This window comes from Mesoplodon mirus, assembly GCF_964341445.2.
Source record: "Mesoplodon mirus genome assembly, chromosome: 12".
Lineage (NCBI taxonomy): Eukaryota > Metazoa > Chordata > Mammalia > Artiodactyla > Ziphiidae > Mesoplodon > Mesoplodon mirus.
The window spans coordinates 7,397,960-7,424,832 of NC_138988.1; the positions used below are offsets into that span (position 1 = coordinate 7,397,960).

The 26,873-nt window shown below is 45.3% G+C and overlaps 1 protein-coding gene across 8 annotated transcripts in view; it reads right to left on the reverse strand.

Annotated features, from left to right (window-relative positions):
* TTLL3 (tubulin tyrosine ligase like 3) overlaps positions 1-26,873 on the reverse strand; it is a 31,284-nt gene that overhangs the window by 2,993 nt on the left and 1,418 nt on the right. For 2 of the 8 annotated variants that reach the window (XM_082637376.1, XM_082637375.1), the window contains 11 exons: positions 25,674-25,842; positions 25,441-25,538; positions 24,253-24,381; positions 23,028-23,142; positions 22,097-22,195; positions 21,151-21,234; positions 20,670-20,865; positions 17,593-17,741; positions 14,209-14,452; positions 12,763-13,198; positions 37-577 (listed from right to left, as the gene is read on the reverse strand). In XM_082637376.1, the coding sequence (XP_082493502.1) occupies positions 37-577; positions 12,763-13,198; positions 14,209-14,452; positions 17,593-17,741; positions 20,670-20,865; positions 21,151-21,234; positions 22,097-22,195; positions 23,028-23,142; positions 24,253-24,381; positions 25,441-25,538; positions 25,674-25,842 (2,260 nt within the window). Of the gene's footprint in view, positions 1-36; positions 578-12,762; positions 13,199-14,208; positions 14,453-17,592; positions 17,742-20,669; positions 20,866-21,150; positions 21,347-22,096; positions 23,143-24,252; positions 24,382-25,440; positions 25,539-25,673; positions 25,843-26,873 lie in introns of those variants that run through there. The other 6 variants (XM_082637377.1, XM_082637381.1, XM_082637382.1 and 3 more) reach the window with 6 other exon arrangements.

Below are 26,873 nucleotides of genomic sequence, written 5' to 3' on the forward strand. Positions count from 1 at the left end.
TTTAAAAATACTTTGTAAGTGGTGGCTTCTATTTACTACTGGTGGCTCTTGGGTGGGACAAATCCAGGTGGTTAGGAGGGGCTTGGAGAGCAGGAAGAAATTGCCTTGAGACCCTGGGGTGTTTTGGGGGAACGGTCTTACCCAGGGCCTGGGGGTTCTTCAGACTCAATAGCAATCTGTTCAAGGGGTGGGGATGCCTGTCCCCACTAGCAAAGGTCATGGTGAAAATGCAGCCCATCCTCGTGCTAGGGGGGTCCCACTTCCGGAGACTGGGGCGGACCAGGGCTGTGGCACTTTTTGCCTTGCCTTTCTTCCCCTTTCCAGGGGCCGAGGTGGTGGCAGTGGAGTCTGGCTTCTCAGTGTGCCCCAGGCTCCTGGCCCCAGCAACTTTCTTAGAAGCTGACCTGTGGGTAAGGGTTCCCGAGTCCTTGTATTCCCCAGAGCCTCGCTGGGTCAGCAGGTGAGGGAGGGCTGGGCGGACTTCTATTTGCCGGTGACACCTCGCCAGGGGCTTCTTGATGGTGGAGCCCTCTACTAGAAGCCGGATACCCACATACTGGGGCACCTCCACGGCAGGCTGTGGGGAAGAAGAGGAGACAAGGCCTGCTCAGACAGTGCTGCTGGAATCCTAGGCCTGGAAGGACTCGGAGCACAGGTAGATGGAATTAACTTCTGGGGCACCTAGTCAGGAGACATTTCTGGGCCGAGAAATGCAAAGCCCATCTCTGTCTCTTAAGGGGTCTGGGCCTGGAGGGCTGAATCAGTACCTAGAGGGTCACAGAGCCACTGAGATGAGTAACCCAGAGGAGTGGGGAAGTCTTAGCCATGCCCCCACCTGCACCCCTCCAACCCCTTGCTCTCCTAAACTGCCCAGCCGCTGCTGGAATGTGTGTTCTCCTCCACAGGCCACTGCCGATGGACAGCTTCCTGAGATGAGCGAGATTCTCTGCTGAGAGCATATGAGTTATGACACCCAGACAGATAAGAGGCCTAGAGCCTGCCTAAATCCTTGTCTGAACCCGAGACATGCGGAAGCAGAGCCTCAAAGAAGGCGTTCTGTGGAGAGCATGAAGTAGCAAATATGCAGACCGAGGCAGAGAAAACAGCTCAAGAAGGGAGTTCCTGTACCACTTTTAATTCCCATTAAGCCAAGCTGTACTTCCTGCAGCTGGACACAGGAGAGCCCCCACCCTGTGTCTTGCCAGGAATTTCCTTTTATTTTATTTATTTATTTATTTATTTTTCCGGTACGCGGGCCTCTCACTGTTGTGGCCTCTCCCGTTGCGGAGCACAGGCTCCGGACGCGCAGGCTCAGCGGCCATGGCTCACGGGCCCAGCTGCTCTGCGGCATGTGGGATCTTCCCGGACCAGGGCACAAACCCTCATCCCCTGCACCGGCAGGCAGACTTTCAACCACTGCGCCACCAGGGAAGCCCTCCTTTTATTTATTATTTATTATTTATTATTATTATTATTTTTTGGCCGCACCACATGGCATGCGGGATCTTAGTTCCCTGACCAAGGAGCAAACCCATGCTCCTTGCCATGGAAGCACGGAGTCTTAACTGCTGGACTGCCAAGGAAGTTCCTAGTAACCCTCCTTTTCATCTGGAGCTAGTTTGAGGTGTTTTCTGCATCATGAAAGGATCCTGATTAGAATCTATCTAAAAAGTCACTTGGAGCTTCTTAAAAATACAGATACCAAGTTCCTACTGTATAGCACAGGGAACTACATTCAATATGCTGGAATAAACCATAAAGGAGAAGAACATGAAAAAGAATGTATGTATATGTATAACTGTGTATAACTTCTGCTGTAGAGCAGAAGTTAACACAACATTGTAAATCAACTATACTTCAATAAAAAAAAATACAGATATCAGAGCTCAAGGAAAGCCCAGTTGATGAGGCAAAGCTCAACTTTATGGAAAAATCTCAGCTAATAAACGTAGAAGGAATGATAGAATTAGCAATTTACCATTTTGCAACTCTAATACAATAGGTAAGAATCAAAACTAGATATCAAAACAAGTAGGTGAAAAGGATGAGAGGAAAATGTGTCATCTGCACACTGCCAAAGAATCACCCTGCAAAGAAACTGATCATTGCAAAGGGGAGGATGCAACTTACAATGGAGAGATCTGGCAGCCAAGACCTTAAAGCCATGGTCAGACATAGCATCACTAATCATGAGATACTCCGACAATGTGTGCCTTGTGATGCTGTATGAGGTAGCCAGCATCACCTCTCAAGTATACTTGCCAAAAATGTGTAATCTGAACTTCATTAAGCTGTGTGACCTAACTTCTACTTTATAGGACATTCAGATAACAGATGAACAAGTTAAATACCACCATGAGGAAACAATCAGATAAATTCGGAATGTGGGGCAGTTCCGTAAAACAACCAGCCTGGTGCCTTCAAAAGATCCAAACATGGGGAAAAAAAGCAGTGGGGCTGTTCTAGATTATAAGAGATTAAAGAACATCAAAGAGAATAAAATACCTAGGAATAAATTTAACCAAGGAGGTGAAAGAACTGTACACTGAAGACTGTAAGACACTGAAGAAAGAAATTGAAGATGACACAAATAAATGGAAAGATACTCTGTACTCATGAATTGGAAGAATTAATATTATTAAAATGTCTATATCACCCAAAGGAATCTATAGGTTCAATGCAATCCCTATCAAAATTCCAATGATATTTTTCACAGAAATAGAAAAATCAATCCCCAAATATGTATGGAACCACATAAGACCCCGAATAGTCAAAGAAATCTTGAGAAAGAACAAAGCTGGAGGCATCACACTTCCTGACTTCAAACCATATTACAAAGCTATAGTGATCAAAATAGTATGATACTGGCATAAAAACAGACATGCAGATCAATGGAACAGAATTAAAAGCCCAGAAATAAACCACACTTATGTGGTCAATTAATTCATAACAAAGGAGACAAGAATATACAGTCTCTTTAATAAATAGTGTCAGGAAAACTGGACAGCCACATGCAAAAGAATAAAACTGGACCACTATCTTACACCATACAGAAAAATCAACCCAAATGGATTAAAGAGTTGAACATAAGACCTTAAACCATAAAACTGCTAGAAGAAAACAGGCAGGAAGTTCCTTCACGTCAGTCTTAGCAATGATTTTTTGGATTTGACACCAAAATCAAAGGCAACAAAAGCAAAAATAAACAAACTAAAAAGCTTCTGCACAGTGAAGGAAATCATCAACAAATCAAAAGACAACCTACCAGATTGGTTCAAGATGGCAGAGGAGAAGGACGTGCGCTCACTCCCTCTTGCGAGAGCACCGGAATCATAACTAACTGCTGAACAATCATCGACGGGAAGACACTGGAACTCACCAAAAAAGATACCCCACATCCAAAGACAAAGAAGAAGCCACAATGAGACGGCAGGAGGGGCACAATCACAATAAAATCAAATCCCATAACTGCTGGGTGGGTGACTCACAGACTGGAGAACACGTATACCACAGAAGTCCACCCACTGGAGTGAAGGTTCTGAGCCCCATGCCAGGCTTCCCAACCTGGGGGTCCGGCAACGGGAGGAGGAATTCCTAGAGAATCAGACTTTGAAGGCTAGTGGGATTTGATTGCAGGACTTCGACAGGACTGGGGGAAACAGAGACTCCACTCTTGGATGGCACATACAAAGTAGTGTGTGCATCAGGACCCAGGGGAAGGAGCAGTGACCCCACAGGAGACTGAACCAGAGCTACCTGCTAGTGTTGAAGGGTCTCCTCCAGAGGCCAGGGGTAGGGTGTGGCTCACCGTGAGGACAAGGACACTGGCAGCAAAAGTTCTGGGAAGTACTCATTGGCATGAGCCCTGCCAGAGTCCACCATTAGCCCCACCAAAGAGCCGGTAGGATCCAGTGCTGGGTCAGGCCAAACAACCAACAGGGAGGGAACCCACCCATCAGCAGACAAGTGGATTAAAGTTTTACTGAGCTCTGCCCACCAGAGCAACACACAGCTCTACCCACCACCAGACCCACCCATCAGGAAACTTGCACAAGCCTCTTAGAGAGCCTCATCCACCAGAGGGCAGACAGCAGAAACAAGAAGAACTACAATCCTGCAGTCTGTGGAACAAAAACCACATTCACAGAAAGATAGACAAGATGAAAAGGCAGAGGGCTATGTACCAGATGAAGGAACAAGATAAAACCCCAGAAAAACAACTAAATGAAGTGGAGATAGGCAACCTTCCAGAAAAAGAATTCAGAATAATGATAGTGAAGATGATCCAGGACCTTGGGGAAAAAATGGAGGCAAAGATAGAGAAGATGCAAGAAATGTTTAGCAAAGACCGAGAAGAATTAAAGAACAAACAAACAGAGATGAACAGTACAATAACTGAAATGAAAAATCCACTAGAAGGAATCAACAGCAGAATAGCTGAGACAGAAGAACGGATAAGTGACCTGGAAGACAGAAAGGTGGAATTCACTGCTGCGGAACAGAATAAAGAAAAAAGAATGAAAAGAAATGAAGACAGCGTAAGAGACCTCTGGGACAACATTAAACACAACAACATTCGCATTATAGGGGTCCCAGAAGGAGAAGAGAGAGAGAGAAAGGACTCGAGAAACTATTTGAAGAGATTATAGTTGAAAACTTCCCTAACATGGGAAAGGAAATAGCCACCCAAGTCCAGGAAGTGCAGAGAATCCCAGGCAGGATAAACCCAAGGAGAAACACGCTGAGACACATAGTAATCAAATTAACAAAAATCAAAGACAAAGAAAAGTTACTGAAAGCAACGAGGGAAAAACGACAAATAACATACAAGGGAACTCCCATAAGGTTAACAGCTAATTTCTCAGCAGAAATTCTACAAGCCAGAAGGGAATTGCATGATATATTGAAAGTGATGAAAGGGAAGAACCTACAACCAAGATTACTCTACCCAGCAAGGATCTCATTCACATTCGATGGAGAAATCAAAAGCTTTACAGACAAGCAAAAGCTAAGAGAATTCAGCACCACCAATCCAGCTCTACAACAAATGCTAAAGGAACTTCTCTAAGTGGGAAACACAAGAGAAGAAAAGGGCCTACAAAAACAAACCCATTACAATTAAGAAAATGCTAACAGGAACATACATATCTATAATTACCTTAAAAGTAAATGGATTAAATGCTCCAACCAAAAGACACAGGCTCGCTGAAGGGATACAAAAACAAGACCCATATATATGCTGTCTACAAGAGACCCACTTCAAACCTAGGGACATATACAGACTGAAAATGAGGGGATGGAAGAAGATATTCCATGCAAATGGAAATCGAAAGAAAGCCAGAGTAGCAATACTCATATCAGATATAATAGACTTTAAAATAAAGAATGTTACAAGAGACAAGGAACAACACTACATTTTCAAGGGATCAATCCAAGAAGAAGATATAAAAATTCTAAATATATATGCACTCAACACAGGAACACCTCGATACATAAGGCAAGTGCTAACAGCTATAAAAGAAGAAATCGACAGTAACACAATAATAGTAGGGGACTTTAACACCTCAGTTACACCAATGGACAGATCATCCAAACAGAAAAATAATAAAGAAACACAAGCTTTAAATGACACAACAGACCAGACAGATTTAATTGATATTTATAGGACATTCCATCACAAAACAGCAGATTACACGTCTCAAGTGTACATGGAACATTCTCCAGGATAGATCACATCTTGGGTCACAAATCAAGCCTCAGTAAATTTAAGAAAATTGAAATCATATCAAGCATCTTTTCTGACCACAATGCTATGAGATTAGAAATCAATTACAGGGAAAAAACATAACAAACACAAACACATGGAGGCTAAACAATACGTTACTAAATAACCAAGAGTTCACTGAAGAAATCAAAGAGGAAATCAAAAAATACCTAGAGACAAATGACAGTGAAAACACTATGATCCAAAACCTATGGGATGCAGCAAACGCAGTTCTAAGAGGGAAGTTTATAGCAATACAAACCTGCCTCAAGAAACAAGAAAAATCTCAAATAAACAATCTAAACTTACACCTAAAGGAACTAGAGAAAGAAGAACAAACAAAACCCAAAGTTAGTAGAAGGAAAGAAATCATAAAGATCAGAGCAGAAACAAAGAAAACAATAGGAAAGATCAATAAAACTAAAAGTTGGTTCTTTGAGAAGATAAAATTGATAAACTATTAGCCAGACTCATCAAGAAAAAGAGGGAGAGGACTCAAATCAATAAAATTAGAAATGAAAAAGGAGACGTTACAAAAGACACCACAGAAATACAAAGCATCCTAAGAGACTACTACAAGCAACTCTATGCCAATAAAATGGACAACCTGGAAGAAATGGACAAATTCTTAGAAGGGTATAACCTTCCAAGACTGAACCAGGAGGAAACAGAAAATATGACCAAACCAATCACAAGTAAGTACTTTGAAACTGATTAAAAATCTTCCAACAAACAAAAGTCCAGGACCAGATGGCTTCACAGGTGGATTCTATCAAACATTTAGAGAAGAGCTAACATCCATCCTTCTCAAACTCTTCCAAAAAATTGCAGAGGAAGGATCACTCCCAAACTCATTCTATGAGGCCACCATCACCCTGATATCAAAACTAGACAAAGATATTACAAAAAAAGAAAATTACAGACCACTATCACTGATGAATATAGATGCAAAAATCCTCAACAAAATACTAGCAAACAGAATCCAACAACACATTAAAAGGATCATACACCACGATCAAGTGTAATTTATCCCAGGGACACAAGGATTCTTCAATATATGCAGATCAATCAATGTGATACACCATATTAACAAATTGAAGAAGAAAAACTATATGATCTCAATAGATGCAGAAAAAGCTTTTGACAAAATTCAACACTCATTTATAATAAAAACTCTCCAGAAAGTGGGCAAAGAGGGAAACTGCATCAACATAATAAAGGCCATATACAACAAACCCACAGAAAACATCATTCTCAATGGTGAAAAACTGAAAACATTTCCTCTAAGATCAGGAACAAGACAAGGATGTCCGCTCTCGCCACTATTATTCAACATACTTTTGGAAGTCCTAACCAGAGCAATCAGAGAAGAAAAAGAAATAAAAGGAATACAAATTGGAAAAGAAGAAGTAAAACTGTCACTGTTTGCAGATGACATGATACTATACATAGAGAATCCTAAAGATGCCGCCAGAAAACTACTAGAGCTAATCAATGAATTTGGTAAAGTTGCAGGATACAAAAGTAATGCACAGAAATCTCTTGCATTCCTATGCACTAATGATGAAAAATCTGAAAGAGAAGTTAAGGAAACACTCCCATGTACCACTGCAACAAAAAGAATAAATTACCTAGGAATAAACCTACCTAGGGAGACAAAAGACCTGTATGCAGAAAACTATAAGACACTGATGAAAGAAATTAAATATGATACAAACAGATGGAGAGATATACCATGTTCTTGGATTGGAAGAATCAATATTGTGAAAATGACTATACTACCCAAAGCAATCTACAGATCTAATGCAATCCCTATGAAATTACCAATGGCATTTTTTTTTTTTTTTTTTTTTTTTTTGCTGTACGCGGGCCTCTCACTGCTGTGGCCTCTCCCGTTGCGGAGCACAGGCTCCGGACACACAGGCTCCGCGGCCATGGCTCGCGGGCCCAGCCGCTCTGCGGCATGTGGGATCTTCCGGGATCGGGGCACGAACCCGTGTCCCCTGCATCGGCAGGCGGACTCTCAACCACTGCGCCACCAGGGAAGCCCACCAATGGCATTTTTTACAGAACTAGAACAAAAAATCTTAAAATTTGTATGGAAACACAAAAGACCCCAAATAGCCAAAGCAATCTTGAGAAAGAAAAAGAGGAAGGAATCAGGCTCCTGGACTTCAGACTATACTACAAAGCTACAGTAATCAAGACAATATGTTATTGGCACAAAAACAGAAATATAGATCAATGGAACAGGATAGAAAGCCCAGAGATAAACCCACGCACCTATGGTCAACTAATCTATGACAAAGGAGGCAAGGATATACAATGGAGAAAAGACAGTCTCTTCAATAAGTGGTGCTGGGAAAAGTGGACAGCTACATGTAAAAGAATGAAATTAGAACACTCCCTAACACCATACACAAAAATAAACTCAAAATGGATTAGAGACCTAAATGTAAGACTGGACACTATAAAACTCTTAGAGGAAAACATAGGAAGAACACTCTTTGACATAAATCACAGCAAGATCTTTTTTGATCCACCTCCTAGAGTAATGGAAATAAAAGCACAATTAAACAAATGGGACCTAATGAAACTTCAAAGCTTTTGCAAAGCAAACGAAACTACAAACAAGATGAAAAGACAACCCTCAGAATGGGAGAAAATATTTGCAAACAAATCAACGGACAAAGGATTAATCTCCAAAATATATAAACAACTCATGCAGCTCAATATTAAAAAAACGAACAACCCAATCAAAAAATGGGCAGAAGACCTAAATAGACATTTCTCTAAAGAAGACATACAGATGGCCAAGAAGCATGTGAAAAGCTGCTCAACATCACTAACTATTAGAGAAATGCAAATCAAAGCTACAATGAGGTATATCACCTCACATCAGTTAGAATGGGCATCATCAGAAAATCTATAAACAACAAACGCTGGAGAGGGTGTGGAGAAAAGGGAACCTTCTTGCACCGTTGGTGGGAATGTTAATTGATACAGCCACTATGGAGAACAGTATGGAGGTTCCTTAAAAAACTAAAAATAGAGTTACCATATGACCCAGCAATCCCACTACTGGGCATATACCCAGAGAAAACCATAATTCGAAAAGGCACATGCACCCCAATGTTCACTGCAGCACTATTTACAATAGCCAGGTCATGGAAGCAACCTAAATGCCCATCGACAGAGGAATGGATAAAGAAGATGTGGTACATATATACAATGGAATATTACTCAGCCATAAAAAGGAATGAAATTGGGTCATTTGTAGAGACGTGGATGGATCCAGAGACTGTCATACAGAGTGAAGTAAGTCAGAAAGAGAAAAACAAATATCGTATATTAACGCATATATGTGGAACCTAGAAAAATGGTACAGATGAACTGGTTTGCAGGGCAGAAATTGAGACGGAGATGTAGAGAACAAACGTATGGACACCAAGCGGGGGAAGCAGTGGCAGGGGCGTGGTGGTGGTGGGATGAACTGGGAGATTGGGATTGACATGTATACACTAATATGTATAAAATGGATAACTAATAAGAATCTGCTATATAAAAAAATAAATAATATTAAATTAAAAAAAGACAACCTACCAAACGGGAGAAAATGTTTGTAAATCATTTGTAAGAGGTTTATATCCAAACATACAGACAGAATCTTGTGGGATCTTAGTTCCCCAACCAGGCATCTAACCCACGCCCCCTGCAGTGGAAGCACGGAGTCTTAACCACTGGACCACAAGGGAAGTCCCCAAAATATATGAAGACAATCTGATTAGAAAATGGGCAGAGGATCTGAATAGACATTTTTCAGAAGAAGACATACAGATGGGCAACAGGTACATGAAAGGTGCTCAACATCACTAATCATCAGGGAAATGCAAATCAAAGCCACAGTGAGATATCATCTTACACCTGTTAGAATGGCTATCATCCGAAAGACAAAAAATTATAAGTGTTGGCGAGGTTGTAAAGAAAAGGGAACCCTTGTGCATGGTTGGTGGGAATGTAAATCGCTACAGGCACTATGGAAAACAGTATGGAGATTTCTCGAAAAGTTAAACATAAAACTACCATATGATCCAGCAATTGCACTTCTGGGTATTTATCTGAAGGAAATGAAAACGCTAACTTGAAAAGATATCTGCAAGCCCATGTTCATGGCAGCATTATTTACAATAACCAACACATGGAAGCAACCTAAGCATCCACTCATGGATGAGTAGACAAAGAAAATGTGGTATATATATATATACATATATATACATATATATACATATATGTATATATATATATATATATATGTGTATATATATATATATACACACACACACACAACGGAGTATTACTCAGCCATTAAAAAGAAGAAAATCGCAGGACTTCCTTGGCGGTCCAGTGGTTTAAGGCTCTGCGCTACCACTGCAAGGGGGCATGGGTTCGATCCCTGGTCGGGGAACTAAGATCCCCACATGCAGCATGGTGTGGCCAAAAATAAATAAATAAATAAAAAGAAGAAAATCTTGCCATTTGTGGCAATGTGGATAGACCTTGAGGGCATTATGCTAAGTGAAATAAGTCAGACAGAGAAAGACAAACACCATATAATTTCAATTATATGTGGAATCTAAAATCAAAAACAAATTGAACTCACTGATACAGAGAACAGATAGTTGGTGGGTAGGCAAAGTGGGTGAAGGGGATAAAAAGTTACAAACTTTCAGTTACAAAATAAATAAGTCATGTAAGGTACAGAATGGTGACTATAGTTAATAATGCTGTATTGTATACTTGAAAGTTGCTGAGAAAGTAAAGGCAAGGAAAAAAAATTTGTAAGTGTGGTGATAGATGTTAACTAGACTTACTGTGGTGATCATTTCACAATATATACAAATATTATGTTGTACATCTGAAACTAACCATGTTGTATGTCAATGATATCTAAAAACAAACAAAACAAAAAAAACTTCAGAGAAATCTAAGCCATGCCTAATAGGTCCTTTAAAGCAGCTCCAGGTCTTTTCAGCATCCCAAGTGTATAACTGTAGGTCTTATGATTAAGTCTTTAACACATTCTGAGTTAAAAGACAGGGTTGCAGGCCCTCTCTGTTAACAGCAGGGCTTCTATAATTTTGAGGGCTGTTGTCCTACATCAGCCTCATGGAAGAGAGAAGAGTTTATCTCTAAGATCTGTGGACATGGCCTTTGTGTAATAAAATGGGTTATAAATTGATATACAAGAAACCCACAAGGCTTTTAAAAATATCAACTTGGACTGAAAGGGACAGATGCAATATGAAATGAAAGAGGCTTCTGTACCCCCAAAATTCTTTGAGCTGGTAACAGACTAAGAACTACCGAGCATGATCACAGAAGAGGGAGGATGACTCAAGGCTGCACTGACTTCCCAATGAATGGAAGCAAGAGACACAGGGAACTCCTAGAAAGTAATAATGGATCCTAAGAGCAAAAGGAGAATTAAGTGCCAGGGTGGATTTCACAATTGCTAGGGACTAATGATTCCTATGTACTTCCCACCCTGCCTCTCCTTTCTGAGTGGGAGTATCTATTTTAAAAAAAAAAAAAAAAAAAAAAAAGCAAAGAAAGGAAATGAAAGAGACAAAACAACCAATGCAAAGTGTGAATCTTGATTACATGCTGGTTTACAAAACCAAAACAAAAAGACTTGGCTGTAAGAGATTTTGGGAATAAGTAGGATATTTGAAAAGTGCAGATGCATAGTCCCTAAACCAGTCATTTCGGGTCAACCTCTGGGGGTGGGGCTTCCTGACAACGGTACCTTTGGAAAACTTTCCAGGAGATTCTGGCCTGTGATCAGCATTTGGGAACCACTAAGTTAAAACTTTCCCTTCCCCTTTGTTTCATCTTATTTTCCTGCCCTTATGTTTTCTCATTTACATTTTTTGAAGCCAAAATGCCAATATATTAATTTAAGATACAATCAGTAACTGACAAAGACCAGGACACTTGGGTTATACGATCAGCACATTCTCTCCCTGTGGCCAAACTTTGATGGAAGCCTAATCCTAATCAGAAGGATTAGGATACTTAATTTAATAACCACAGGAAATTACTTGCAACGTTCAGAAACCCTTGAAGTCAGTTTTCTGACTTTTAAAAATCTTCTTTCTTTCTTTTTTTCTTTTTTTTTTTTTTTTGCGGTACGCGGGCCTCTCCCGTTGCGGAGCACAGGCTCCGGACGCGCAGGGTCAGCGGCCATGGCTCACAGGCCCAGCTGCTCCGCGGCATGTGAGATCTTCCCGGACCAGGGCACGAACCCGTGTCCCCTGCATAGGCAGGCGGACTCTCAACCAATGCGCCACCAGGGAAGCCCTAAAAATCTTATTTCAATAAGTGGACTCAAATCTCTTTTTGGAACAAGGTAAAATAAATAACAACAACAACAAGAACATAACAATAATAAGAGCAGCCTCCACAAATTGACTCTTACTACATGTGAGGACTCTACAGTGATGGCATTTATCATAAAACCCCTAACAACCTTACTAGGTACTAACAATAGCTAAAACCTCTGCAGCATTTACTATGTGCCAGGCACCTCTAAAGTGCTTTACCTGTATCAGCTCATGTAATTTTCACAATCTTATGACGTAGGTACCATTTTCATTCCCGCTCTACAAATAAGGAAACTGAGACCCCTAGAGGTTAGGAATTTGAGCCAGGATTTGAACCCAGGGAGGTTTCAGAGTCTATGCTTTTAACACTATGCTACTGGCCTCTCTAGAAATATTATCCACACGTTAACTCATTTCATCTCCCAAACCCCAGGAGAAAGATGGTTATAGCATGTCCATCCAACAGATGGGGAAATGGAGGCTCAAGGGGGTGAAGTGGCTATACCCAGTCACTGTGGCAGGACCAGGACTTGAGCTGGGTTTATGTGACCGCAAAGCCCTGAGCTCCACTATGGGAAGGCCTCCCTGGGTGCTGCCTGGGCCTGGCCACCTCACCTGTTTGTAGATGAGCTCGAAGGCCCCCGTGTCACAGCTGTGGTCCAGCCGCCGGTCGATGACCACGCGCAGGGTGTCGGCCTGTACGCCAGCACAGAGCTGGGCAGTGACAGCCGTGGAGGGTGCCATGGTGGGGCTGGCGTTGATCTCGATCAGCCAGGGCTGGAAGTCCTCACCAAACACAAAGTCAGCGCCATAGAGCTCGAAGCTGGCCTTCCGACACTGCACGGTGTCCTGGGAGGTCTGCAGGGCGTGGATCACCGCAGCCTTCATGCCAGGCACAATGATGGTGGACCAGGCGTTCGGGGCCCCCATCTCCCGCAGGTGAGCCTGGAACTTCTGGCTTGACCACATGTTGTCTGAGGGCAGCAGTGGGTGTCGGTGGCACGAATTCTCCAGGTGCTTCTGGATGGAGTTGTTGCACAGGTGCACAGAGCTGGGACAGAGAGCAGAAAGCTGAGGGCTGGCTCCCTGTGCCCCTCCCACCCAAACGTGGGGAGGGCAGGCAAACCCCGGAACCAGCCTGGCGCACTCTGGACCGTTCAGCTTGAGGTGACAAAGGCCTCATCACATTCTTCTAGGGCCACTAACAGTCTTCACTCAGGACCTCTCTGAGGGCACTAACTACAGGGGCCACAGTGTTAAGTACTTTGTGACAGTGTCAGTTAACCCTCCCAGTGCCTGGAAGATAAGGAGGTGGTTAAGAGTACGGGCCCCGTGGTCATCAAGACACGTGTTGAAGTTCTATCTTCATCGCTGACTGGTAAGACCTTACATAAGTCATTTAACCCATGGGCTCCTTTCAACATCTGTAAAATGGGGGTAAGTAACAGTACCCACTTCACCGGGTTTTCATGGAGGCCTGAGATAACATACATGAAGTGCTCAGCAATCGTCACATACAGAGCATTCAGTAGCCGACAGCTATGAGCTCCATATTACTGCCTCTGTTCTTCAGATGTGGCAACGGAAGCTTAAATACTGATAGGTTTTCACCTGACCCAAGTCACAGAGCTTGGAAGCTTCAGAGACGGAACTTGAACCGAGGGCTCAACAGGTTTCCTCTCCCCCGAAATGAAAGCTGCAACCTGCCTCTCTCCTCTCGCATTTCTCCTGATTCCCCTTTACCCGGCTCTACATCCTTTCTTCCATAACACGTATCACTTTTAACCCATTAGATGACTTTACTGATTATGTTCATGGCTTGTCTGTTTCTCCCTGCTGGAATATGAACTCTTGGGGGCTGGGCTCGTTTTGTTCACTGTTGTGTCCCACGTGCCTAGAACAATGAACGGCACAGGGTACACACAGGTGGTTGGATGGATAGAGGCCTGCCTGCCTGCAGAGTGTGTTTGGAGCCCCGCATTGCCCTGGAATCGCTGCTCCTTGCCAGCTCCCCAGCTAGACTGGGAGCTCATGGGAGTGAGGGTTCTGGGGGAGACTCACTTGTCCAGGTTCTTCAAGGAGAAGGGCTGTGTAGAGAAGCGGATGTAGCTGTCGCGGTAGAACCACACAGTAAGTGGGTTCCAGTCGGTCACCAGGAACCACTGTCTCAGATCAAACTTGGTGCCAAAGATGAGCAGGGGCTGCTCAATATACTTCTGCACCACCCACTTGCCATCCTTCATCATTATGGGATTGCCGTCCACCAGCTTCAGCATCTCCTCCAGGTGGTCCATGCACACGATGCCTTCGGGGGAAACAGGGTGGTCAGGGATCAGGCCAGGCTTGGGCTGGGAGATGGGTCAGGGAACCATGGACAGCTCATCATAAGCTCTCATCCCCAAAGGACTGATAGGCCCAAGTGGATAACCCTGTCCTTCTCCCTGCTCCCTTTGGGAAAGCTGAGAATCTGCTAAGGATTTAATTTTAAAAAAAAATTAACCAGTTTTACTTGATGAAAAGGAATATATGCATGGATAACAATTCAAACAGTATTGGGCTTTTTTAAAAACCATGTGCATAAATGACTTTGATTAGTTTTTCACAATAACTAATGGAATATAAAACAACAGAAGTGAAAAGTAGGCAGTACAAAAGGGTATACAATTTAAAAAAATACATCTCCTTCCCCAGAGGCAGCCAAGTGCTGCTTCCAGGTCCTATGGATAGGCTCCCAGGTTATGGAAGAGTTGTGTGTGCCTCAGTTTCATAGGGTTCTATGCACTTAAACATGCTAAGGAATTGGAACACTGCTTGGCACTTGGTGAGCATTCAGTAAATGTTAACTCGTATCATTATTACTAGTTACCTGTGGAAAACATCTCTAGCTATAGATTTGCTGGCTCAAAGGGTATGTGCATTTTTTCAATTTATAGAACAAAAATGTTCTACCAATCTGCACTCCCACTAAGAGTGTATGAGATGTGTGTGTTTGCCCACATTCTGTCAACACTGCTGATGATTTATCTTTGCCCTTCTCTTAGGTAGAATGATATTTTATCTGTTTTATAACGAGTGAAGTTAAGTATCTTATGCTAATAAGGCATTATTTTAACGCTGATATATACAGTTGACCCTAGAACACGGGGATTAGGAGCGCCAACCCTCCGAGCAGTCAAAAATTCTCATATAACTTTACAGTAGGCCCCCTGTATCCGTGGTTCTGCATCCATGGATTCAACCAACAACAGATCATGTAGTACTGAAGTATGTATACAGCGAAAGAAATCCGCATATATGTGGACCCACGCAGTTCAAACCCACGTTGTTCAAGGGTCTACAGTAAGAATCACAAGGCAAACAAACACACAAATCAATGTCATTTCTTCATTGTTTGGCCCCTCAAACAGTCTGATTGCCCGCCAATGGCACAGAATAACTTGTGCTGGGTTCCCAAGCCAGATCCTTTCTCAAATGGCCAGAATGATCACTAAGATTCCCAATAACATGACGCCTGTATAGCCAAAGATGGAGGCTGTTCATGACCTCTGACCCAGCAATTTCACTTTTAGGAATTTATCCTAAGGAAATAAATGGAAAGGCTACTAAGATATCTGCACAGGATATTCATCACAGTGTTGCTTGTAATAGCAATTCATCAATCAATAATCAAACAAACAGGAAAAAAAAATGGTGGCCATCTAAATATCCATCAGAAAAGGATTAGGTAAGACCGTGAGAGTACATCTAAACAAGATTAGACTATGCAGCTGTAAAACAGAATGAGGTAAGAAAGCACATACTGTACTTCTATATAAAATTCAAACACAGGCAACACTCATCTATGGTGTTATAAGTCAGAATAGGGGTTCCCATTGTGGGGAGGTAGAGACCTGGAGACAGCACGGGAGGGGGCCCTCTAGAGTGAAGGTAGTGTTGTATTTCAGGATCTGGGTGCTGTTTCCACGCGTGTGCTCACTGTGTGACAATTCACTGAGTTGTGTATTCACAATGCGTACCCTTTTCAGTGAAGTATATTGCATACATATTTCAATTAAGTTTTTCTAAAAATGGAGAGAAAATGTTGAAATACTTTGGGATTCACTGTATTATTCTCTCTGTTTTTGTGTATGTTTGAAAAGTGTCTATAATAATAAGCTAAAAACAGGCGGGGAAGAAAAGCAGATCTAGATGTACTAAAATGGAGTGATCTCCAAGATCTACTGTTAAGAAAAAAGAAAGGTGCAAAAAATAAATGAGTAATACTCACTGATATGGAAAGATATAATAAATGAAAAAAGGAAGCTACCAAATAGTATGCTCTTATTTAAAATAAAATGAAACATGCACACACTCTCCAGATGCATAGAAGAAAGTACAGAAAGAAACACATCACAAGGTGAATTGTAGTTATCTCAGTGAAATCAAGGGTGTCTTTGGTTCCTTCCACTTTTCTGTACTGTCTGATCTTTTTTTTAAAAATAACAATAACGTATTTTCATACTTGGAAAAAACCAACAAAACTATTTCCAAGGTAGAAAAAGAAAAGACTATGATGCTGGTTTTGAAAAGACATCCCAACAGGAGTGTCCCATAGTGTGTGAAGCTGCGACAGCTTCACTTGGACGTGATCAAATTCACCCAAGGACAGGCAGTGCATGGAGTGATCTCCTGCCAGAAGTCTGGTTTTTACATCTTGGAAGTCCTTAACCATCTTTTAAAGGCTGGGCTAATGCACCACCCCAGCTTGCTGGCTGCCCTGTTCAAATTCCATTCATGCTGAGCAGTCAGAATAACAGCTAAGAATAACAGCTGTTATTACATAGCAGGTACTCTGTAAAAGCGCAGGATCTAAGCACTTTCCATATATGATTCTCATGTAATCCTCTCAGGTAGGCATTATTGGTTTCATTTGAACAATGATGAAAATGAGGCACGGAAGAGGTTAACTAACCTGCCCCAGGTCTTGTGGATATTAGGAGGCAGAGCTGGGTTTGAATCCAGGAAGTCTTGCCCCCAGCATCCATACCCTTGACCCCTGTATTATACCCTCCCAAGGATGCACTGGTCAAATATGAGAGCCCTTAGATGACAAGCAACTGCATGTGAGTATCACCAGACCTGCCTAAAGCATTAACCTAAACCCTCAGGGCAGGAGAGGAGGTGCTGGCATCATCATCACAGCAGCCAACATGGATGGGGTGGCTACTGTGCGAGGCACCATGCTGAGTGGTAGATGCACTACCTCGTTTAATCCTCATCCGATGAGGGAACTGAGGTTCAGAGAAGTGATATAACTTGCTCAAGGTCACACAGCATATAAGTAGCAGAGCTGGGATTCAAACCTAGGTAGTCTGGCTCCAACAGAACCTGTACTATTTAACGTCCCTGGCCTCTAGCTGGGGAGGGTGTAGGGTGCTGGTACAGGAAGCAGGGGCTGACCCCCACCTCGTCCACGGGACTTGGCTCCCGGCTTCACGATCCAGATGTTGCGATCTCCTTCCATGTCCATCTGGGGCACCACGGCCCGCAGCTGCTGCAGGATGTCCTCACAGCGTTGGACCTGAGTGTCGAGGTACCTGAGTTCCGCCCCCTCGCTGTGGGGAGATGATGGGACTTGGGCAGCGCTGGGCCTGGGGGCATCCTGGTGAACAAGGCAAGGGGAGACAAAAGCTCCCTGGCCATGGTCCAACCAGCTTTGGTCACGCCCTTCCCCTAGAGACCCAGATAGGTCTCTCCCAAACCTCCAGCCCCATGCTCAGGCTGCCCCCAAAACCCACCCTGCCCAGGGCACCGTCCCAGACTGCTGGGATGGGAGAGGATGGAGACATTCGACCTACTGCACCGCCCTCACTCCAACACTCCCCCTTCTGCCACCTCCCTTTCTATCACATTAAAACTGCCTTTGATAGAATTGAATCATACCAGCATCAAATGAGGAGGCACCACTATGTGCCAGGCACTGTGCCAAGGGCTTTACCTATATTTTCACTAATCCATCTCCAGGGAGATGTTACTGGTCCCATTTTAGAGAAGTATAAACTGAAGGTTGGAGAGTTGAGGGATCTGCCCAAGGCCACACACTGAGTTAAGTGGAAGGATGCAAACTCCACTCTTCCTGATTCTTCCATCCACAGGGGCTTTTGGGGGTTCATTCCCTTCCTAATCAGAACCTAACACTGGTGGATAGGTGGGCGCCTTCCTAGTCTAATTCTTTTCTAGCACATCTGTATCACACGTCTCCTTGATTTATTTCTCTTCCCATCACTTACCACCTGACACCCAGACTGATTTGGCTATTGCCTGTCTCCGCTCACTGGAATGTAAGCTTTATGAGAGCAGGAACATTTTTTGTAGTTGTTATTCTCTGTTGTAGTCCCAACCCCAGGCAGTACCCAGCACTTATTAGGCACTCCCTGAAAGTTTGTTAACTGAATGACTGGTTGGATAAGTAAGTCCTCTGGCGGGAGCTGGCCTCAGCAACTGGGCTGTACTGACAAGGGTTCATGGACAAAGAGGGACCTGTTCCCTACAGGACACAACATGTCCTCAGCTAACCAAGTCACAAAATATCCCAGATGGTAGCCTCATCCGAACTCTCCCATTTGTTTTCTTCTGAATGAATACGAACGAAGCCTCCACTAGATGGTAACGTGTCTTTAACATCTTAGCCTCTTGAATGTCTCCAGCCACGGAGAACCTATCTCTCTGTTGCTAAGGCAGGAGCAGCAGCAGCAGCTGGGCAGTGCCAGGAACAGGGACAGTCAGATGGAGGGGGCTTGGCAAGGCCTCTTATTCACATGTAAGTCCTGGCTCTTCTATTTCCACAAGGTTTGCTGGAAACTTTTCTGTGGCCATGGCATGAAGAATCTGCGGAGCAAATCTGTGATTTGGCCCAGGAGTGTCACATGGTCGTGGCAGGGGTACGTGCAACTTGAAAAAGTGTATTCAACATGACGACGTGACTTTATATTTAGCAAAAAAAAAAAAACAGTGTTTCTGTGGAAAGTGAACCTTGATAAAAGCCTGGTTGGTGAGGGGAGCGGGAGAAAAAAAAAAAAGCCTGGCTGGTGCGTCATGGATTTGTTTTTTAAAAAGTTGAGAAGCAGCGGTAAATACTGAATAAATTAATGAAAGCTAATGATCTGTACTGAACAATTCAAGGCAATGTTATATGATGTAATATTTTACGTAATCCTGACTTTTGAGAGGTTCCTCCAGCCCCCAACTTGCCTCACATCCAGAAATGCAGAGGACTGACATTCTCTCCACCTACTGTTCTAACTCAGTCCTGATAATTCTTAATTTAAGAAGGGTGGCTTCATGTTTTCTGGCAGGTGAGGGGAAAATATGGCGTCACCTAGTTGTTGTTTCCCAATGTTTAAAAAAAGATACAAATGAATTATTCATCAATGATGTGGGTGTGCTTGGTAAGTCATTCGTCCAAAGTTCATTTATTAGTTCTTCAGTCTCCCCTAACAATCATTAAATCTGTCTGTTCCTTTCTATTCTAACGTCATGCCAGCTGAGGCCCTTGGCACTCCCCCCAGCTTACTGCTGTGTGCCCCTGAGGGCAGGGACTTCGTTTCATTTCTGGAGCCTGGTACAACTCCTGGCACATAGGAGGGGCTTGGTAAATACTGAGTGCGCTCCTGCCTTCAGGGCCCTCCTCCGTCCAGTCTCTCCCACACACTCTGTTGAACGGAGTCTCTCTACAACAGCTCCAGGTCCACCTCAATACTCCTTTGCTCTGCTCAAGAACCTTTTCCCGGAGTGTGTTCTGCAAATGCAACTGCTCAGGATGCTTGGGGCGGGGGGCTGGGGTCACGTAAGTACAGGGTATACTTGCACACTCTGTCTCTCTTGAAGGTTTATACCACCAATAGGTTCTGAAAAGTCCTGCATCACGGAAACCTATTTTAACTAACTCTGTTTGACCCAATGTTTTCCAAATGTGATGGACCACAAAAGCCCTTTTTTCATAAACTCTATTTACAGCCTGTAGTACTGGCATCCTGTGTAATACACTTTGGGAAACGTTGGCCTGCAGGATAAAATCTAAATGACTTAATAGAGTCTTACTTTGTGAGTGAATACTATGAGTCAGTGCTGAGAACGTCATACAAATTATCCTGTCTAATCCTACCTTTCAGGCAGACATTATTTTTAAACCAATTTTACATTTGAGAAAAGCAAAGCTCAAAGATTAGTGACGTTCCCAAGGTCACGGAGCTTGGAAGCGGCAAAGGCAGACTCAGGTCTACCTGACAGCACAGCCGTGATCTTAGTCACTGTGTCAACATCTGGGAAGAGTGGTTTGGACCCTATTATGGAGGCAGTGGGAGCTCTTGAGGGTTCTGAAAAAGGAGAATAGTAGGGTGAATGAAACGGGGAGGCTTGGAGAGAGATGGGGGCAGCACTCGACAGAGAGGGTCTGTCCCTGAGCATCAGCTCAGAACACGGAAGCTGCCCGAGAGCAAGGAGCACCTGCCATGCCCCATGGCCAGGGCTGCAGAGGTACTCACTGGACCACTTGATAGTAGCGCTGGAGGAAGAGGGACCAGGCCTCAGGGCTCAGGTAGAGCGGAGCCTCCATGTCCTTGTCAATGTCCACGTGGGCCATGTTGTTAAGGTGCTCCTTGCAGGCGCACAGAGCCTCATCCACAAGCTCTGGGGACACCGTCACCGGCTTTTTCTCTTGTTTCTTGGGCTGCCTGTCTCCTGTAGAGACAGGGAGGGGGCTGTCACTATCCCATATGCCATGGCCCCCATTGCCCCAAGGCCTGTCACTTACCTGAGACTTCACCCTAAATACACCTGAGGCCCAGGACACACCTGCATCCCCTACTGCCCTGGGACCTATCAGTCACCTGGGGCTTTTGTTCTAAATTCACCTGCGGCCCCAGTGCTCACCCTTGGGCCCCAGTGTCCCAGGACCTATCACTCATTTGAGGCTCCACCCTAAATGTCCCTGAAGCATCTCAGCACGTATAACCCAGCACACACCTGCAGCCTCTCCGCGCTTGGGAGTTCTGACACACCTGCGGCCCTTGTGCCCCTGCTCCTGACACATGACAGTCTTCTTTGCACCTGACACACCCAAGAGACAGCAGCTGGACAGTTGGCCTCCGGAAGAGCCAGGGATTTTCCTCCTCCCAGTAGAGCTGCCCCTCACTTCTTCGAATCCCTGGCTGAGGAGACCCTGGGTTACAGGATGGAGGCTGTGAGGTAGGAGCTAAGTCCAGAGAGGGAAAAGGCAAGCAATGGGTTGAGCCAGCAGGCAGTGAGGGACTCTCTGTGTCCCCCTTCACAAGGCACAAGGAGTCCTCAGACCACGTGAAACTACACGGTTTCACAGCTTCCTCTCCTCACAGACCTGAGCTCCCCACAGGGCAGGGGTGGACCACATCCTCTTCGGCTGTCCTCTCTAGAGTGCTTGGCCACATGCCAGGCCCATGGGAGGGCTGAATGAGGCAGTGGGTCATTAAAAAATGTATAGGAAGACACTTGGGTAGGTGGTTGGGACAGAAAAGTGATGAGTGGGTGGGCCGGAGGACACATAGGTGGTGGACGGATGGATGGAAAAGAGTTAAATGCATGGGGAGACAAGGACAGATAGGTAGATAGGTAAGACGGCGGAGTGGCTAGATGGAGAGGGAGAGAGGAGCTGAGAGGAGGAGGTGAATGAACAGAACGACAGTGGGGGGGAAGATGAATGGATGGCTGAATGGGTAGGTGCATGAGGCGGGTGGGTGAGGACGTAGGCAGATGGATGGACAAAGGGTGGACAGATGGGTGGGTAAATGTACGGATGGGTTGGTAGCAAGGGGTGGTGGATGGGCAGATGGATGAGAAAAATACAAAGACAGATGCGTGGATGAACAGGTGGGTGCATGTGTGGCTGGGGGGGAGGATAAGCACCTGGGGGGGTGGAGGTAAGCACAGTACTTACCTGGGGCCTCTTCCTCTTCTGCTTGGATAGAGTATGACTTCCGTTCTGACTTCACCACCAGCTTGAGAACGTTGCGGGCAGCTGTCAGCCAGAAGTCCTCTGCGCCCGGGGGCAGGGGATACCCTGCTCAGCCTCTAGGCTCCAGGCCTTTTCTGGTTCTGGAACCTGATCATGACCTGCCCCATTTTGGATCCGGAACCTGACTACTGTTTCTGACTCTAGAACCCAGATTAGAACCTGGATTCTGTTTCAACTGTAGAACCAGACCCAGAGCCTCACTTGACTTGGCCCATATTCTACCTTCAGAATCATGCCTGGATCTGCTGTCTGATTTCTCTCTTCTGTTCCTGATCCACTTTTTTTTTTTTGGTGATTTTTTTTTTAATTTTATTTTTTAATGGAGGTATAGTTGATTTACAATGTCCTGATCCACTTTTGATACTTATCTAGCCTGAGAACCAGACCCTGGCCCAAAATCTATATCAGATTTGGAGACTCATTTAAACCTAGCATCTAATCTGGATCCAAATTCTGACCTCAATTTAGAGCATGTGCTGGAGTTGGAGCCTATTCTGCCTGAGAATCCCAAAGTCTAGAGCCTTTTCTAGATTTGGAACCCAGTCTAGCCAGTGGAATCTGACACAAAGTTGGAACTTATTCTGGATTCCAAACTCAACCAAGCGACCAACTTTTAGAACCTGCTCTAGAAAATAAGATAAGCTAGATCAGCTCTTCTGGAGGTCTGGGTTAACCAAGGTAGGAGGCTCATTAAGGGAGGCACATTAGGGAAAGATAAGGATTGGGGATGGAGAAGGATATCTGCTGGGGTAGATGAGGGCATGAGGAGAGGGGCCCTTTGCTCTCCAACACCAGCCAGGGCTTTAGCTCTCAACCTTTGGCCTGAGGGTCCATGGGGCTGGCATCTCCTTACCTATGAAGGCCTTTTTGTCATCCTCAGCCCCCAGGCGGTAGCAGCGCGGGAAGAAGGAGTCGGCATCAGCCTCGTCAAACCACGGCAAATTCCGGAGATTGAGACATAGACCCACCTATGGAGTTAGCCGCTGAGGGGGCAGGGTGCGACTGGCCCAGAGGGCCTCCAAGGGCCCCCACACTTGGCACACACCCAGACAGCTCAAGGGGACCCTGCTCGGACGTGCTCAGAGCCTCTGCCCCACTTGCTGGGCTTGACCCGCTCATGTCCACCTCCCCGTGTTGCCCACGTGCTTCCCATGCCGAGCATGCCCCACATCCTTCCTATCCACTCTTTCACACCCTTAAATACCTGCCTTCTCTAGGAATCCTCCCAGTCCACACTAATAATATACTAGCAGGTCTCAGTTATAAAGCCTATCATTCTTGCCATAACCCTAGAAGATAGGTCTTACTGGTATTCTCATTTAAAGATGAGGAACCTGGGCTTCCCTGGTGGCGCAGTGGTTAAGAATCCGCCTGCCAATGCAGGGGACATGGGTTCGAGCCCTGGTCCGGGAAGATCCCACATGCCGCGGAGCAGCTAGGCCCGTGAGCCACGACTACTGGGCCTGCGCTCTAGAGCCTGTGAGTCACAACTACTGAAGCCCACGTGCCACAACTACTGAGCCTGCGTGCCACAACTACTGAAGCCTGCGTGCCTAGAGCCTGTGCTCTGCAATGAGAGAAGCCACCGCAATGAGAAGCCCGTGCACCGCAATAAAGAGTAGGCCCCGCTCGCCGCAACTAGAGAAAGCCCCCGCGCAGCAACAAAGACCCAAAGCCGCCAAAAATAAATAAGTTAAAAAAAAAAAAAGATGAGGGACCTGAGGCTCAGAGAGGTGAAGTCACTTGTTAATAAACCCAGCTAAGATATAATGGATCCATCAGCCGGATATGCTCTGCTTGGAGAGAAGGGTCCTCCTGCTCACGATCACCGGACATGGTGTTTGTTCTGTCTCCAGATCCCATCTGGATTCTGGAGTCTATGTTAGGCATCATGTCTATGTGTACCAGACATGCTGCAGGGGTTGGATTTGAACCCAGCCGTGTCCGAATCCCACTGAGTCATATACCTCCCCATCTCCTGAAAACTCTTACTGACGAGGAGAACAGGGAGTGGGGTTGCCGGCCCAAGGGCGGCAGGGGGGTTAGAAGCTGCCATGCCCGCGCCCTGGAGAACCCACCTTTGTGGTAAAGGAGCCCGCCCGGGCATAGTGGTTTATCATTTGATCCTTGGAGAGGAAGCGACAGTCCAGCACATTCCGCCGAGTGGTCCAGATGAAGTAGGGGATCTCATCCCGAACCATGCGCGACTGTGGGGAGGGGAGGAGACAGGGGAGGCTAATGTGGGCAGCACAAGGCCCAAGGAGGCTTCTCCCCGCCCTGCTGAGCAAGGTGGGTGAATGGAAGGAGAGGATGCTACCAAGGGGGCCTCTGGCCCACACGCCATCTTTGTGTACGTTAAGAAAAGACATCTCTTCCTCCGGGGCACACACTGGGTGAGCAGAGAGCAGGTGAGCTCGCAGCTCCTTTGGCCAGGTGCCCCTAGGCAGTGACTAAGCCCCACAACTGAACGCCACACCTTGTTCCGGCTCTTGGCCATTAGTGACTTGCTCAGTGGCATGACTGTGACTCCAAGCTGATGGGCACACAGCATGTGACAAAGGCTTTCTCGTGGGCTCCACCTCTCTCCGTCCTTCCTGCAACTCTGGGAGGTAGGATTATTGATAACCTGTAACACCATGTGCCAGGTGCCTGTTCTAAGCTTGCCATGTCAACTCATTTAATCCTCACCACGACCCTATGAGGTAGGTGCTACCATTATCCCCATTTCACAGATGAGGGAACTGAGGCACAGGGACTTGTCCAAGGGCTCACAAGGTTGGGCCATATGGAAGCGGCAGTCCTCCACCTCGCCTGACAGACGAAAACGGCAGTTTGGTCTAGCTCAGCTCAGTAAGTGGTGGTGCCAAGATGGAAAGCCAAGTGTCCCCATCTCAGCACATATACCCTCCACAACATCATATCAGCCTCTTTCAAAACGTTTTAAGCCCTTCCTGCTAGCCTTCCCTTGCTGGGGACGGGGGAAGATGAACTATGGGGTTTTTATTTGGAAGGGGGAATTACCAGGCATGGAGGTTGTGCCGGCTTCTGATAACAACCTAGCAAACAGTTCTGAACCCAGGCCAGCCTTGTCTGTGTCCCTCACCACTCCGCTGGCCTACCTAGGCTTTAGAGAACCAATCAGTTTTTACCACAGATAGGGAAACTGAGGCCCAGAGAAGGAAAGGACTTGTCTGGGGTCACCCAGCTGGACTCTAGTGCTCTCCCTCAAACGAAGCAGACCCCTGTCCAGCCCACTGGGCCCTCACCATCACAGCATGCATCCCATGCAGGTCATCAAATTCCAGTAAATCATCGAAGTCGAACAGCTGTGGTGGCCAGAATGCTTCATCCTCATCTTCGTCCTCTGTGGATGCAGAGACCAGGCCTGGTAAGGCCCCTGTCCCCACCCCACAGGCCCATATCACAGCCTCAACCCTGGGACAGTGGGAACCAAAGGGATGGGACTCAGGAAGTTTCGGGAAAGGGAGGGATTGCTCACCATCCTCAGTGGTATCACTGTCACCCATGACTGAGCTATCCAGATCCTTGTGTGGTGGTGGCAGCATGGTACCCAAGTGATGGACCATCTTCTTCTCTACCCAGCCCCTCCGGCGCAAAAGGCACCGGATCACAGGGTAGTGGCCTTGGATCATGAAAATCTTCCTCTGCTGCAAGGTGACAGAAGAATGCTTGTTCAGTAAGTACAGCCTAAGTGCCTGCCACAGGGGATATAATGGTGAACCAGACAGCTATGGTCTCTGCCTTCAGGAAAATTTTATATTCCAGTAGAAGAGACAGGCTATAAATAAATAGAAAAATAACCTGCATAGTAATCATCATAAGAGTAACAATATTTATTTGCTAATATTTATTGAGCACCTACTATGTGTTAATCACTTATATATATTACTAACAATGATATGTATTTTTAATAGATACTATTATCACCACTTAACTGGTTATGAAACAGAGACATAGAGAGATTGAGTAGCTTGGCCACACAGTGGTTAAGTGAAAGAGCAGGAATTTACATCCAGGCTGGTAAGCTCGAGAAACTGGATCTTAATGGGGACCCAGAGAAACGCAGTCAGGGGAGGCTGAGAAGGAGCCAGAAATGTGCAGAGCCGGACAAATGGCAGTTCAGGCAGAGGGAAAAGCATGTGCAAAGGTCTTGAGGCTGGAGAGGTTGGGAGGAACTGGAAGGAAGCCAGGGTGAATGGAGTGTGGAAAATGAGGGGGAGACCTCCTGAGAGGTAGGAGTAGACTGTGGAAGGTCCTGCAGGCCTTGGAACGAACTTGAATTTTATATTAAGAGTAGCATGAAGCAATAAAGTGAAGGGAGGGAGTGACATAGTTGGAGGCTGTAAGTGTGGCTTGCTGGCTTGCTGTCATATGGAAAACAGATGGAGGAGACAAGGATGGAAGCAGGCAGACGAGTCAGAAGGCTGTTGTGGTTTCTGCAGGTTCTCACAGTGGAGATGGATGGGAACAAGGCAACAGAGTTGAGATTTGTTTTGGAAATAGAGACTAATGGGATTAGATGTGTGGGTGAGGGAACAGAAAGATCAGATTTCTGGCTTGAACAACTGGGAGATAGAGAAGACCAGAGAGTAGGGAGGAGAACAGGTTTGGGCAGGAAAATCAAGAGTATGGTTTGGGACATGGGTCTGAAATGCTTTGATGTTCCCTGGGCGGAGAT